A 15,671-nucleotide genomic window follows, 5' to 3' on the forward strand; every position below is an offset into this window, starting at 1 on the left:
CTGCCTGTGTTTGCCAGAATAACATGGTACCTTCAGCTGTTCAGTAGTGTTATTCCCAAAATGGAAGCATATCCAAAACACCTAAGCTGAACTCATCCAAAATACCCCAGCTAGCCTAAATGGCACGGATTTCTCCTTGTTGAAACAGTTGACACTTAATGCTGATGTGCTACACAGGATCAGCTATAAATAACTCTCTAAGTTTGATGAATTATTACAAGGATGCCATAAGTGGGTTTGCTAAATGCATCACAATTCTGATTTTTGTCAGAGGTGTCCCCCCTGGTGAAGATAATCTTATGCTCACTAATAAAAACATGTTTTCATTGATTTCTAGGTCCAGATATTGTTCTAAATTCTTTACAGGTATCTCCTCATTTATGTCCTTGGGTGACACAAATGGTAAGCATGCGACTACTAGCCAAAAGGTTGGTGGTTCAAGTCCACACAGAGCTGTCTTGGAAGAAGGGCCTGGTGATCTACCTCCAAAAAATCAGCCATTGAAAACTCGATGGACACAGTTCTACTCTGACAGACATGGGGTCACCGTGAGTCAGAATTGACTCAACAGCAACTAACAACAATAATTGCCTCATTTCAATCTACATGAGGGTATCCTTTGTATCCTCTTTTCTAGGATGAGGAAACTGAGGCACAGAGGTGGTTGGGAAACTTGCTCAAGGTCATTCAGCTGTGATATGCTTATACATACTTCATTTCACCATGGCCCTGGGGAAACAGAGATTTTCACGGGGGGCTTCTTTCACAGCCAGCCCTCCAGGCACTGTGACTCTAGCGTAGCTCACTGTAGGATACTGTGTTATAAGTTCATGAAAAAAAGAAGAAAGTGTACAGGCAAATCTACAAGATTCCGGTGTCTGAGATCTCTCTCTCTTTTTTTCATTTAATCGTGGTGAAATATACATAACAAAACATTTACCAATCCAATCGTTTTTAAATGTACAATTCAGTCACATTAATTACGTGCACCAGGCTGTATAATCATCACCACTGTTTCTAAGTTTTTTCATCCCCTTCACAGAACCTCAGTACTCCTTAAGCAATAACTCCCCATTTCCCCCTCCCACCCACCCTATGCAAACCAAAAAACCAAACTCATTCCCATCAATTTGATTCTGACTCTCAGCAACCCTATAGGACAGAGTGGAACTGCCCATCGGGTTTCCAAGGCTGTAATCTTTATGGAAGCCAACTGCCACACATTTCTCCCTCGGAGCTGCTGGTGGGTTCAAACTGCCAATCTTTTGGTTAGCAGCCGAGTGCTTAACCACTGCACCACCAGGGCTCACCTACCCTAGTAACTGCTAATGAACTTTGGTCTATATGGTCATCAGGAAAGATAAATCACTAGAAAAGGACATCATGCAAAAATGAGGGGCACCTTCAATGAGATAGATTGACACAATAGCCAGAACAATGGACTTGATCACGAAGTTGCCGTAGGACCGGGCAACATTTTGTTCTGTTATACTTAAGGTCACCGTGAGTTGGAGCCGGCTTCGTGCCAACTCAATTAACAACAACAATAATATGCATTTGCTTATTTGAGATCTCTTTAATGTTTACATCTTTCATTTTCGTTTTTCACCTTCACAGTATTTGGGCGTCTGCTCTTTCTTCTTTACTAATATACAACAGGAAACCCTGGTGGCATAGTGATTAAGAGCTATGGCTGCTAACCAAAAGGTCGGGAGTTTGAATCCACCAGGAGGTCCTTGGAAACCCTATGGGGCATTTCTATTCTGTCCTACAGGGTTGCTATGAGTCAGTATGGGCTCAACAGCAGTAGGTATGGTTTTTTTTTTGGTAATATACAACATCCTTTCTATAATACTCTTTACTCGGATTCCCTCTTTTTTATCCCAGACTCTGATCTCAGGCTGTTGCCAGCACCTTAGCCCTGAGACCTCTACCTAGGAAACAGCGCTGATCCCCTGAAGGCTCAGTTGGTCTGCTTTGTTCCCAATTATTTATCTGTTTCTTACTCTATGTTGGACACTGTGTTAGAGCCTGGAGACATGGCAGTGAACAAGGCTGACCCCATCCCTTCCCTCTTGGAGCTTGCATTATATTTCCAGTGGAGGACACAGAAGCTTAACAACTAATTACACAATTAACCATCTCACAATAACTGTAATAAGGGACATAAAGGGAAACATACGATGATACAAGAGTATATAATAAGAGTCTGTAGGGTTAGGGACAGCTTCTTTGAGCTAGTGACATTTAGGCTGAGAACTGAGGGATAAGTGGGAGCGAGCTAGGAGAGCAGCTAGAGAAGAGTGTGTTCAAAGGCCCTGAGGAGGAGGGAACATGGTGGCCAGTGTGGCTGGAACATAATAAGCAAGAAGGAACATACTTGAAAGAAACTAGAGAAATGGGCAGAGGACAGAGGCCAGTCTGGGAAGAGTCCTGCAGTCCATTGGAAGGCACTGGATTTTATCTCAAAAGCTATAGGAATCCACAGAATCCAGGGTTTTGAGCAGGAAAGCACTGTGATTGGATCTATGCTTTAAGATCAGTCTCCTGCTGAGGGGGCAGTGGCCTGGAGGAGTCTGGGAGTGAAGGCAGAGACAATTTGCAAGGCTCTGTGGCAGAACAGGTAGCAGGTGATATTGGCTTGGGTCAGGTTGGAGGCATTGGGGTTGGATTTAGGTAAATACACAGTTGAACAGGAAAGCCAGACGCTTGGGTTTTTGGCACCAGCTCAGCTGTTGCCTTTCTGAGGGACGGTGGGGAAATCACAAAACCTCTCCAGATGGCCGTTCCCTGTGCATTTCTGCAGAGGAGAAACATCCTTTCCCTCCCTCCCAGGGATGTTGTGGATGCCTTGAGATCCAGACCCTCAAAGTGCGTGCTGTGGAAGCACATCTGCCTGCCTGAGATGTGCTATTAATGGGCCCACATCCTGCCTGGCTGAGAGATAATGACTTCTGGACTCTCAGTGAGGACCCCAGGGAAATGAGAAACGCTTTCTTTGCACAGGCTGGAGTGAGCCAGCCCCACACCTCATCGGAGGTCAACCACGTTCGCTATTAGGGCTTAAGTGGGGGTTGCCTGTCTTAAGCTACACATTCCCTCTCCCTCCAGCTCTAATCCTCTCCAGCTTTATCTCCTCCTCCAAGATCAAGGCTGGCCTTGTCACGCTAATGACTTTGACACATAAAATTGAACTCTAAAATTGGACTGTTAAATGCCTGTTGCTTGGCTGAGACAATGGTACTTCTAGCAGACTTGAGCACAGGAATGGGGGACGTCACCATCAGTTTTAGATATCCACGTGTAATGCAATGAAGTCTTTTCCATTCATTTGATTGCTTGGGTATAAGCCGAGCCTTCATTTACTTTTCTTCTGCATTCATTGCCAATATTTAACAAAGAGCAATATACAATTGCCTTTTACATCTTTGCACCTGGTGCTTTTATTACCCAGCTCCCAACATTGCCTTGCACCTAACAAAAGCTATTTGAAGGTGGCATCATGGGGCAGTAGAAAGCATGGGCTGGGTTTGAATTCCAATCTCACTAGCCGAAAGCAAGAGTAATAAACGGCAAGTCACTTAACTCCTCTGAGCCTCCAGCTCCTCATCTATGTAATGGGAACAGCAATACCTGTTTCATAGAGTTCTTGTGGGATTATGCAAGATTGTCTGTATAAGACATCCAGCATGGTACCTGACCCACTAAAAACAAGTTGCCATTGAGTTGATTTTGACTCATGGCGACCCCATGTGTGTTAGAGCAGAACTGTGCTCCACAGGGTTTTCAATGGATGATTTTTTGGAAGTAGATTATCAGACCTTTCTCCCAAGGCACCTGTGGGTAGACTTGAACCTCCAATCTTTCAGTTAGCAGTCAAGAATGTTAACTGTTTGCACCACCAGGGACTCCCCTGGCACACAGAAAGTATATCATTTAATCCTATCCCTGGACTTAAACATGCAAAGATCTGATAGGGAGAGCCTACAAGTTCTCCAAGCACCCTGGCCTGAGCTTTTCAATTACCGGCAGAGATCTTCTGAGGCAGAAAAATTTCTAGTCATTAGGGTCTCAAGGCTATGGTAGATCTTAGCTACCACTGACCAAAGCTCTTGTCCTACTCATTCCCTTCCAAACCCATGAACTCAGGTGTGGCAGAAGAGTTTTAGAAGTTAGCTCCAAAGCCTGCAAATTATGCAACCCTTTGCACAATGGAAGAGAGGAAGTTTACTGGCTGATGTAAAAGTCTATAGAGTAACCCTACTTGGGTTTAGTTTTAAACAGACTGAGCCATTTAGTCCTTAGTCCGCCTTATCCACCTCTACTCCCATTTCTCACGCTTCAAAAATGTCTGTCAGTCCCTAGTAAACTCCAGTCAGTAACGGTGGGCGGCGGTGGAAGTCGGAGCTAGCATCCGGAGAACCTGTCCCAGCCCCACCCTGGCAGCTTGGGTCTCTCTCCCCACCATCCTCCTGCCCAGTGCTCCCTGCAGCCCCTCCTCCCGGACGGAGGGAGAACTCACGAAGTGCAGTTCTCCGTGGACTCAGTGACGCCATCTTCCATCTCCATGTTGGTTGCGAGGTTGGCAAAGCCGTGCGGCAGCTCATCCCACTCATCGAACCGGATGCCGGTGCCTAGGGAGTAGCGGCCCTCAGCGCATGGCTTACACGACTGGTCCTTCATATCCAGAAACTCCCCAGCGTTGCAAGAGAAGGCTGGAAAACAGAGCGGGGACAAGGGGAGGGGTGGTGAGACCACTGTCACCCCAGGAGAAGTGGATGGGTTGTGGGCATCCTAAGGGGAGAAGCACAGGACTGGGATTTAGTTTGGCCCGTGAAGATTTAGAGTTGTGGCACATATTGCGTGATTCCATTTACATGAAATGTCCAGAATACGCAAATCCACAGAGAGGGAAAATAGATTCCAGGATGCTAGTGGCTGGCAGGAGGGAGACATGGGGAAAGACTGCTGACTGGTCAAGGTTTCTTTTTGGGATGGTGAAAATGTTCTGAAATTAGATAGTGGTGAAGGTTGCATAATTGCGTAAATTACTAAAAACATTGTAAAATATTGAATTGCACACATTAAAAGGATGCATTTTACTGTATGTGTATTATATCTCAGTAAAGCAGTTAAAAAATTTTTAAGGCATGGAAATTCTGCCTTGCTCCAGGACTTCGGTTTGTCCCTGATGGTCTTGTTTCCTAGGACAAGGTATCTCACCCATTCTGAGAGCTCTCCAATGGAGAAGATGCCAGGGTCGCTGGTGCTGACCCCTCTGAACAGCACATGGCCCTTCAGCCTTAAATCTCCCCCTTGTGTCTCTGGCCTGTCTCCTCTTTTCTGGTTCCATTGCCACCATGCTAGTTGAGGTTCTCATGACCCATTAACCCAACCATTGTAATGTCCTCCTAACTAGTTCCTTGTTTCTTGTTCTTGCTCTTTCTGTGGTCAGAGGTATCTTTCTAAAACACTGTTGTTGTGTTGTTGTTAGGTGCCATCAAGTCAGTTCCTACTCATAGCAACCCGATGCACAACAGAACGAAATACTGCCTGGTCCTGTGCCATTCTCACAATTGTTGCTATGCTTGAGTCCATCGTTTCAGCCACTGTGTCAATCCACCTTGTTGAGGGTCTCTTCTCTTTCACTGACCCTCTATGTTACCAAGTGGTGCCCTTCTCCAGGGGCTGATTCCCTCCTGATTAACACGTCCAAAGTATGTGAGACATAGTCTCGCCATCCTTGCTTTTAAGGAGCACTCTGGTTGTACTTCTTCCAAGACAGATTTGTTCATTCTTTTGGCAGTCCATGGCATAGTCAAAATTCTTCGCCAACACCACAATTTAAAGGCATCAATTCTTCTTCAGTCTGCCTTATTAATTGTCCGGCTTTCGCATGCACTAAAACACTGATCTGGTGCTTTTTTTCCCTTACTTAAAAAATAATCAGGCACTCCCCTTTGGCTATAGAGTTAAGTTCTCAACCCGGCATCCCCCCCAAAACCCGTTGCCGTCCAGTCGATTTCAACTCTAATTGTCTTCCAGGATTTGCCCCCAACCTAAATTTCCAGCTCAGTCTCCTACTACAGGCCTTTCTCCACCCCAACCCCATCCATCACCTTCCTTGTGTTGCCCCCACCCAGACCACATGCTCTTCCCTGAATGTGTCCATTGTGCTTCCACCTTCAAACTTTTGTTCAAGTGGTTCTCCCAGAGGTTCCTGATCCTAAGCACCCATCAGCCCCATTCTTTGTCACATCGTATTATCACATTGTATTGATGGCTGGCTCCTTGACTGGCACAGACAGACACAGCGGGAGCTCCATGAAGGTTTGCTGAAAAAAATGAATGGATGAACGAATGCCAGCTCCCTCCATCAGCTTCTGGAGGCAGAGACTGTGCCTGGTTCATCTTCATGGGTCGCATAGCACATGCACACACAGTGTTTGCACAGAGTAGGAGCTCAGTAAAGTCAGACGCGCTCACAGAAGTTGGATCCTTTGCTCCCATTAGTCACATCTCAGATCTCAGCAACACCTATTCAATAATTTAACAGGCATTAATTTGCTCACTACTGAACCAGGCACTGTGCTAAGCTCATTTTAGAGTTTAAATGCCCTCAGGCCCCTTTCCAGATCTTCAGATATTCCTTAGTGCTGGTCCCCAATTTTTATTCTTGTTCCCTTTGCATTCCTAAGAGAACAGTGCAGGGGAAACAGCTCTCAATTGCAGAGGTTGCGACTACAGAGTCACAGAGCCACTGCCTTTCTAATTGCACAGCCAGATCCATCAGTCAGGGAAAATTCTTCTTCCCTGAACTGACACCCAGTGCCTTTTAAAGGGCTGTAGCTGCGGAAATTCATCTTCTCTGGCTTTCTTTTCAAGAATGAAAATGAAACGTAATCTTCCCTAATGACTGATTGTAGCCCGTGAGTGTAGATTGGAAAGAAACACACAGACGAAAAAGAAAATAGGCATAAGCAGAAAAAATGTCTGAGTGGCACACAGCTGGAATTGCGCAACCATGAAATGAAATTTCTTCACCAAATTTCAAAAGGGTTGAGGGTAGAGGCTACCTGGAGGAAGGATTTGGCTCCCTAAGGCAGCTGCACAGTCAGGAAGGGGCTGGCTTGGGGTGGGAGCCAAGGCTGAGGGGCAGGGCGGCCCTGGAGAGTGACGGCTGCTTACAGCACTCGGTGCCCTTGACGGGGTCCGGGAGGCTGGTGCACAGGCCTGGGGTGTGCGGCACGGCGACCCTCCACCTGGAACCCGTGCTGTCACACGCCGTGTACTCATAGTGGTACTCAGACTGCAAGGAGAGAACAGTGGGCAGAATGTACATTAGTAGCGGTCAACCATTAACGCCTTCCCACCTCTGCCTGCCCAGCGTGATAGTTCCAACACCAGTCATCACAGTAGTGGGCCCTTGGATCCCTAGGGGAGAGCAAGGCATCCTGCGGCCAAAGTGGTTTTTGGGAGGCATGTACAGTGACCATAGTAATTTGGACCACTCCTCCCCATCCGGCGATAATTTAGTCCCTAAACCTGCTGCCTTTGAGTGGATTCCAACTCAAGGTAACCCCATGTGTTACAGAGTGGAACTACTCCATAGGGTTTTCTTGGCTGTCACCTTTATGGAAGAAGATTACCAGGCCTTTATTCTGTGGCATCACCAAGTGGATTTGAACGACCACCCTTGAGGTTAGTTGTCGAGTGCAAACCATTTGCACCACCTGGGGACTTGACCTAGTCCCTAGAAATCCATTTCTTGTGTGGCTTTCTTTGCTGTTGTGTACAAATAAAGTCCTGATGGACCAGAGGGATACAGGAAGGTAACTAAAGAGCAGGGTAGAACAGGTGGTGTTTCTTGCCCCAAACGGTAGAGTCGATGAGCAAGGAGATCCTAAATGTAAGAACTAAACAAACAACAACAAAAAAGTAAGAACTAGAAAAAAAAGAACTAGTCCATGAAAAATCTACAAAGGATTGCATGGAAGCTGTACTTCTGGTTCCCTGTGTTCCTTGTGCTCCCTTCTGCCAAGAAAGACTACAATTCCTCCTTGTGTTTGATGAAAGTGTGATCTTTAGCCCAGGAAGGTGATGTACTCTCAACATGTGAGCCTGTCTATGCCTAATTTCCCTGCACAGTGGGAAACTCACAGCTCAGTTGCTTTACCTGAATTAAAAGGAGCCCTGGTGGCATACCGGTTAAGCGCTTGGCTGCCAACTGAAAGGTAGGTGGTTTGAACCCACCAGCCACTCTTCTTAAGAAAGGTGTGGCAGTCTGCTTCCGTAAAGATTACACCCTAGGAAACCCTATGGGGCGGCTGCAGTCTGTCCTATAGGGTCACTATGAGTCATAATCTACTTGATGGCACACAACAACAACTTGAACTACGGAGAAACTGAATAGCAACAATGAAGCGGCCAAATCAAACACTAAATCCATAACAGCAAGAAAATAACAAAAAAAGCACTACTTGGGAGAAAGAAAACACAACAGACATGCCAAATGCCCTTTAACATTTCTTACTCTTTTAAATCTTATAATAAATGACAGAGCATGGAATTAATGATTTTGGCTCTGACAAGTATTTTAGAATCTGCACTGAACCTAAAACTACATCCAGGCCCAGAGGTACTTTGTATTACTGAATCCATAAGGAAAATAAAATTAATGTTCCCTTTCAGCCCACATGAATGCATGATTGCCTAACACGTATAAGTGCAAGGAGCTGAGATGAAAAAGGAGACAGATTTGGAGTTGATAATCTAATAATGAAGTCTTGGGTAGTGCAAACTGTTAATGTGCTCGGCTGCTAACTGAAAGGTTGGAGGTTCAAATCCACCCAGAGGCACCTTGGAAGAAAGGCCTGGTGGTCTGCTTTTGAAAAAAATCAGCTACTGAGAACCGTATGGAGCACAGTTCTACTCTGACACACATGGGGCCATGCGTCAGAATCTACTCGAAGGTGACTGCTCTGGCCATCTCGGAAAGAAAGGTCAGGATGGGATTCTTTGTGCCCTTGGGCTACCATCTCTCTGGGTCTGTTTTTCCTCATAATCCCAGTCTTTTCTTTATCCCAGAGGACTCTGAGGATAAATAAGGCAGCGACATGTATCTCACAGCAATTCTTGGTCTGAAAATGATACTCCCAAAAGGGTTTTGTTGCAAGAATGAAGGGCAAAAATCCACAGCATGTAAATTAAGTGGAGAACTGAGTGAACAAGGCAAAAAGGATTTAATGTTCTGCCTGTGAGCCTAATTATGCCAGTCATTTGCATAGTGTTTTTCCAGTTCCCAAACATCATCTCATTTGGCCTTCACAACACCCCACAAGGCAAGCAAAGCAGGAATTGTTTCTTTCATTGTACAGATGAGAAAATTGACTCTCAACTGGGTGAAAGGCCTGTCCAAGGTCACACAGCTGGTAAGTCACTGAGCTAGGACCCTTCTCCACTCCCATACATCTGATCAAACTCAAAACTGGGCCAGATCTAACAGCCAAAATCTAAAAATTAAATATGACAGTGTTGGCTGTTTGCCAGTAGCCAGGCTCACTTCTGAGGTTTCAGAATTGGTGTTAAAACATCTAATCTGTCCGATCAGATGATTTCAGTTCATTCTGACTATATTTGGCCTTTTGGAAGCACATGGGCCAAGTCCATTTCTTTTCATCTTCTTTCGTTTGTTGTCCCTGGGTCCCACTCGAGTGGGAAGTCTGTTGGGAAAATGGTGGTTGCAAGCCTTAGAAAACCAAATCAAACCTATTGCTGTCGAGTTGATTCTGACTCATAGTGACCCTATAGGACAGAGTAGAACTGTCCCACAGAGTTTCCAAGGAGTGCCTGGTGGATTCGAACTGCCAACATTTCAGTTAGCAGCCGTAGCTCCTAACTACTACGCTGCCAGGGTTTCCAGGCCTTTCCCTTTAAATATGTGCTAATGTACTCCACGCCATTTGGGGATATTGACACCATCCAAGGTGGCTGGCTCTGTTGCAGCTATCCTTTGAGATCTCACCATTCAAGACCTAAGTTTAGAAAGACAGTTAAATCAGGGATATAACTGGCAGGACTACTGAATTATATTCAGTGCTCTGGGGATAAAGCAATTTTCCAGCAGTACCTTGATTTAAAGGAGTGATCTGTCTTTGAAAGTGTGTAGTCTGCATGATATACAGATTCACAAAGGTGACACACAACAACATTCAGTATCTTTGTCTGGCACACAATTCCTTCCTCCCCTATGCACAATTACATGATACACATCTGTCATGGATTGAATTGTGCCCCCCAAAATATGTGTCAACTTGGCTAGGCCATGATTCCTAGTATTGTGTGGTTGTCTTCCATTACACAATTGTAATTTTATGTTAAAGTGGATTAGAGTGGGATTGTAACACCCTTACTAAAGTCATGTCCCTGATCCATAAAAGGAATTTCCCTGGGGTGTGGCCTTTTGTCTTATAAGAGGTAAAAGGAAAGGGAAGCAAGCAGAGAGTTGGGGACTTCATACCACCAAGAAAGTAGAGCTGGGAGCAGAGCGCATCCTTTGGACCTGGAGTTCCTGTGTGGAGCGGCTCCTACTCCAGGGGAAGATAGATGACAAGGACTTTCTTCCAGAGCCGACAGAGTAAGCTTCCCCCTGGAGCTGAAGCCTTGAATTTGGACTTCTAGCCTACTAGACTGTGAGAGAATAAACTTCTGTTTGTTGAAGGGATCCACTCGTGGACTTTCTGTTATAGCAGCACTAGATGAATAAGACAACACCCAAATCGCAATTGTCAATGCAAACCCATCAAGGAAAGAAGGGGAAGGTGTTACCCAGTTGGGGTCCACACCCTGGAGCAATCAAGCCAATGCAATGTATTCCAAGTCAGAAAGAGAGAGAAAGTCTTTTAGGAGGTGACACCAATGGAAAGTCTGACAGCAATGCGGGCTGTGTTTATGGAGTCCTGAAAAGCAATTTCTACATCAGAACTTATATATAATTTTTACAAGGATTATATGTCTTCAAGTACATACCCCACAGATAGTCAGATAAGCATACATCACAAAACAACTGTAAGAAAACTCTTTATTAAACTAAAGATACGCGTGCCAGACATCTGGACTTTGATTTTTATGTTTGTAACAGGCAAAAAAAGAAAATTACCTAAAAATCTCTCAGCTAGTGGAACTAGCCTGTCAAGTTCACTCCGACTGAGATAAGGAGCAAGAAAGAAAGTTGCATGATAAAGAACAATGATGAATCTGTGAAGCATCTCATAACATGGATGAATCTGGAAGTCATTATGTTGAGTGAAATAAGTCAATCACAAAAAGACAAATATTGTATGAGACCAGTATTGTAAAAACTCATGAAAAGGTTTACACACAAAAAGAAACAATCTTTGATGGTTGCAAGAGAAGCAATGGAAAAACACTAAATAGACAATAGATAAGTGGTAACTTTGGTGAAGGGTAAGACAGAACACAATACTGGGGAAGCCAGCACAACCTGTACAAGGCAAAGTCATGGAAATTCCAGAGACACATCCAAACCCCCTGAAGGAACTAATTGCTGGGCTGAGGGCTGTGGAGACCATGGTCTCGAGGAATATCTGGCTCAATTGGCATATCATAGTTTATAAAGCAAATGTTCTACATTCTACTTTGGTGAGTAGCATCTGGGGTCTTAAAAGCCTGTGAGCAGCCATCTAAGACACAACACTGGTCTCCCCTCTTCGGGAGCAAGGAAGAATGAAGAAAACTAAAGCTACAGGGGAAAGATTAGCCCAAAGGACTAATAGACCATATCTACCAAGGCCTCCACCAGACTGAGTCTAGTACAACTAGATGGTGCCCGGCTACCACCACTGACTACTCTTACAGGGATCACAATAGATGGTCCCAGATAGAGCTGAAGGAAAATATAGAAAAAAATTCTGACTCACAAGAAAAGACCAGGATTACCAGTTTGACAGAGACTGGAGAAACCCCAAGAGTATGGCTCCCAGATACCCTTTTAGCTCAGTAATGAAGTCACTCCTGAGTCCACTCTTTAGCCAAAGATTAGACAGACCAATAAAACAAAACAAGACTAAAAGGGCACACAAGCCCAGGGGCAAGGACTAGAAGACAGGAAGGAAAGGGAATCCAAGGTTGAAAAAGGAGAGTGTTGACATGTTGTGAGGTTGTCAACCAATGTCATAAAACAATGCATACTGTTTAATGAGAAACTAGTTCTGTAAACATTCATCTAAAGTACAATAAAAAAAAAAAAAAGAAAGTTGTAGACCCAAAGCACCAGGCAGCTCCCCCAGCTGCTGTCCTGCAGGCTGAAGGCCATTCCCCAAGGGAACAAAGAAGAGGAGGGAGTCCAAGGCCACAAGAGCCGAGAAGGCCCTGCAACCCTTTGGAAAGAGACCAGTACAGCTGGTACAGGTAAAGAAAACTTATAGGTTACTTAGAGTATCATTGTGGCCTTAGCTCTCAATTGCCCATTTTGAAAAGGAGAAAACATGCTGCGAGATGTGAGGATCACAGAGTGTTTAAAAATGGGGGAAGAAGGGGTTTAGTTAACTCACCCTCCTCTAAGGAGCCCTGGTGGTGCAGTGATTAAGCCCTTGGCTGTTCTAACCCACCATCCTCTCCAAGGGAAAGAGATGTGGCGGTCTGCTCCTGTAAAGATTTCAGCCTAGGAAATCCTATGGGCAGTTCTGCTCTGTCCTATATGAGTCAGAACTGACTCTATGGCAATGGGAGAAAACCCTCCCCTAATATCGCTCAGCCACGTAATGCTTCTGGGCATATTCGAAAGAAAAAAAGTCCTGAAACTAGAATCTGCTTTGCCTCATATTGTGCTATCTGTTGGTAAGACTGATCTCTCAGTTCTAGAGGATGAAGAAGGATTCACTCAGACTCACAATATTTTGGACTCCTGAAATTGCCAAGACAGGATGACTTCACAGAGATTGGTGGTAATCTATGGGTTAATCGCTAGAGATGTATTTGGTTGCCATCCCCTATGAAAGATATAGAAGTGCGCTGATGAGCTGGTGAAAGGGATGTGGTCACAACACAGGTGGTAAGGAGGTCCATGAGGACTGGGGTGCTGTAAGGAAACAGGCAAGTTAGAAGTGAATCCACCACCCCATTGCTACACCGTGCTCAACTTTTCCAAGTCATGGTTTCCTCATTGTAAAAACGGGGATATTCAAATACCTGCCCGGTAGGCAGGGCTGCTGTGAACAGTTGTGCAGGCTATTCACAAAGGTACCTAGCTTAAGGCGTGAGTGGAAGTTGAAGTCTAGCTTGAGCTCTGCATACTAGGGGGTGTGCCCGATTGTGGGGCTGCATCCACCCCCCAAAAAGGGTGCTTTTTTCCAGTGTACACATAGGCTGGTTGTGAGTATAAATAAGATGATGTAGGTCAAATACTTAGCACAGTAGGTTTTGTAATCTTTGAAACAACCCAATGAGACACGTACTATTGTTTATGACTTTACAGATGAGAACACCGAGATGCTGAGAGGTATAGTCACTTGCTCAAGGCCCCACAGCCGGGAGATTGCCAAGCCACAATGGAATCAGGCTCTCTGAGTCCTGAGTCTGTGCTCAAGGTTGCTGCAATTTCAAAGCAGCCTGTGTAGGTTCCTATCACGTTCACAAAGTGTGTCTGGAGATGCGCACTGGCTCCCAAACAGCTGAAAACTTTGCGAGGAAAGCCAAGAGTATTAAAAACTTTGCCAACGAGGCCCAAGGAGAAAAGACTCTAGTCTACCTTTTTGTCAAAGATTAGATAGGCTTACAAAACAAACAACAGCACTTCTTAGTTCAATCAAGTATAGGAGATCAAATGGGGAATATCTGCCCAAAATCAAAGATGAGAAGGCAGGAAGGGACAGGAAACCTGGAAGAATGAACAAGGGGAATCCAGGTGCTGACACATTGCAGGGATTGCAACCAACATCACAAAACAATTTGTGTGTAAGTTTTTGAATGAGAAACTCATTTGCACTGTAAACTTTCACCTAAAACACACACACACAAAACAAGGATAAGAAGGTAATTAAAAAAAAAAAAGTCTCATGCCCAAAGCTGTTTGGATAAGGAAATCTGGAAGGCAACTTGAACCTACTTTGAGGACCTCCCCTACAGTGGACACCTGTTGTTTTTGCCTCCCCAGGTCCATTCCGCCCCCCTCTTTTGGTAACAGTGCCTCTTTGGGAGGATATACTCCCTCCTTACTATACATGGTCTTGGTGGGATTGTCAAATGAGGTGGCAAATCCTCCTTTGCCAAGGAATGGACATGTGACCTGTGCTAGGCCAATCTGTTGCTCTCCCTGGATAAGTAGGAGGTGGAATGGCGGGGAGATAAGGGCACTTAGGGATTAGGGAGGGGTGGGGCAGGAAAGTGAAGCAGCTGGGAAATAACCTTCTCCTTACTTCCTAGCTCTACCTACCTGTCCCCACCTCAACCAAAATCCACTGTTGTAATAAAAATGAAGGTTATTACTTAACAACAAGAAGACAAACAACTCAATCAAAAAATGGGCAAAGGACTTGAACAGACATTTCTCCAAAGAAGATGTTCAAATGGCCAGCGAGCACATGAAATGATGCTCAAAGTCATTAGCCATTAAACCCAGTGCCGTCGACATTAGCCATTAGGGAGATGCAAATCAAAACCACAATGAGATACCACCTCACTCCTGGCAGAATGGCAATGATAAAACACAAAACAAACAACAGACAACAACAGGCGTTGGTGAGGTTGTGAAGAAACTGAAACCCTCATCCACTGCTGGTGGGAATGTGAAATGTACAGCCTCTGTGGAAAACAGCTTGGAGGTTCCACAAAAAGGAGAACACAGAACTACCATATGACCCAGCAATCCACCAAAGGACAAATACTTAATGATATCACTTATACAAAATAAGCAAATATGTAGAAACCAAAGATTATTAGTGGTTACCAGAAGTGGGAGAAAGAGGGTAAGGGAGAGTTTTTCCTTAGGGGGCATTGAGTTTATATTAATGGTGGTAGAATAATTTGGAAAAGGATAGCAATAATGATTGTACAACACAAAGAATGTAATCAATGAATCAAGGTCAATGAATTATATATGTATAAATTGTTGAATGTGTGAAGGTTTTGTTGTGTATATTTTTACCACACCACCACAACAAAAATAGTAGGTTATGCCACAGGCGCTGGAGAGCATGCTCAATCTCAGAGTTATCCTATTAAGTGCCTCAGAGAGTAGAAGTCTGCTGATCTGGGAGTGTAAAATTAAGGAAAAAAAATCTCCAAAATTGATTTCTTTTCCCTAAGTATATACCATATTTTTATACAAGTAATGTACACATTCTATATTTGTTTGTTTGTTTGCCAACCTCACCCTCCTCTTCCCCCAGATATTTTTGTAAGCATGATATGCTAATTTTTTTTTAATCGACAAGAAAAAATTAGCATAGTGCGATGATGAAGATACCTGGTGGGGGGGGGGAGGCTCAGTTTGGCAAAAAAAAAAAAAAAGTAGAACAAGCTCATTATTTGCATAAAAATACTGGTATATGTTTTTAAACTATCACCCAGTTGGCTTTTTGGCCAAGTTCAAGAGACTCCCAAGAGGGAGGGGTAGAAGGCAGCAGTCAGGGAGGAACATCATGGCAGTCTCA

The 15,671-nt window shown here is 44.5% G+C and overlaps 1 protein-coding gene across 3 annotated transcripts in view; it reads right to left on the bottom strand.

The window, feature by feature from the left end:
- Nucleotides 1-15,671, bottom strand: part of ELAPOR1 (endosome-lysosome associated apoptosis and autophagy regulator 1) — a 99,540-nt gene that overhangs the window by 35,335 nt on the left and 48,534 nt on the right. For all 3 annotated transcript variants that reach the window (XM_049880174.1, XM_049880173.1, XM_049880172.1), the window contains exons 2-3: nucleotides 7,189-7,309; nucleotides 4,523-4,715 (exon numbers count right to left, since the gene is read on the bottom strand). In XM_049880174.1, the coding sequence (XP_049736131.1) occupies nucleotides 4,523-4,715; nucleotides 7,189-7,309 (314 nt within the window). The remainder of the gene's footprint in view (nucleotides 1-4,522; nucleotides 4,716-7,188; nucleotides 7,310-15,671) is intronic.

This window comes from Elephas maximus, chromosome 3, assembly GCF_024166365.1.
Source record: "Elephas maximus indicus isolate mEleMax1 chromosome 3, mEleMax1 primary haplotype, whole genome shotgun sequence".
Lineage (NCBI taxonomy): Eukaryota > Metazoa > Chordata > Mammalia > Proboscidea > Elephantidae > Elephas > Elephas maximus.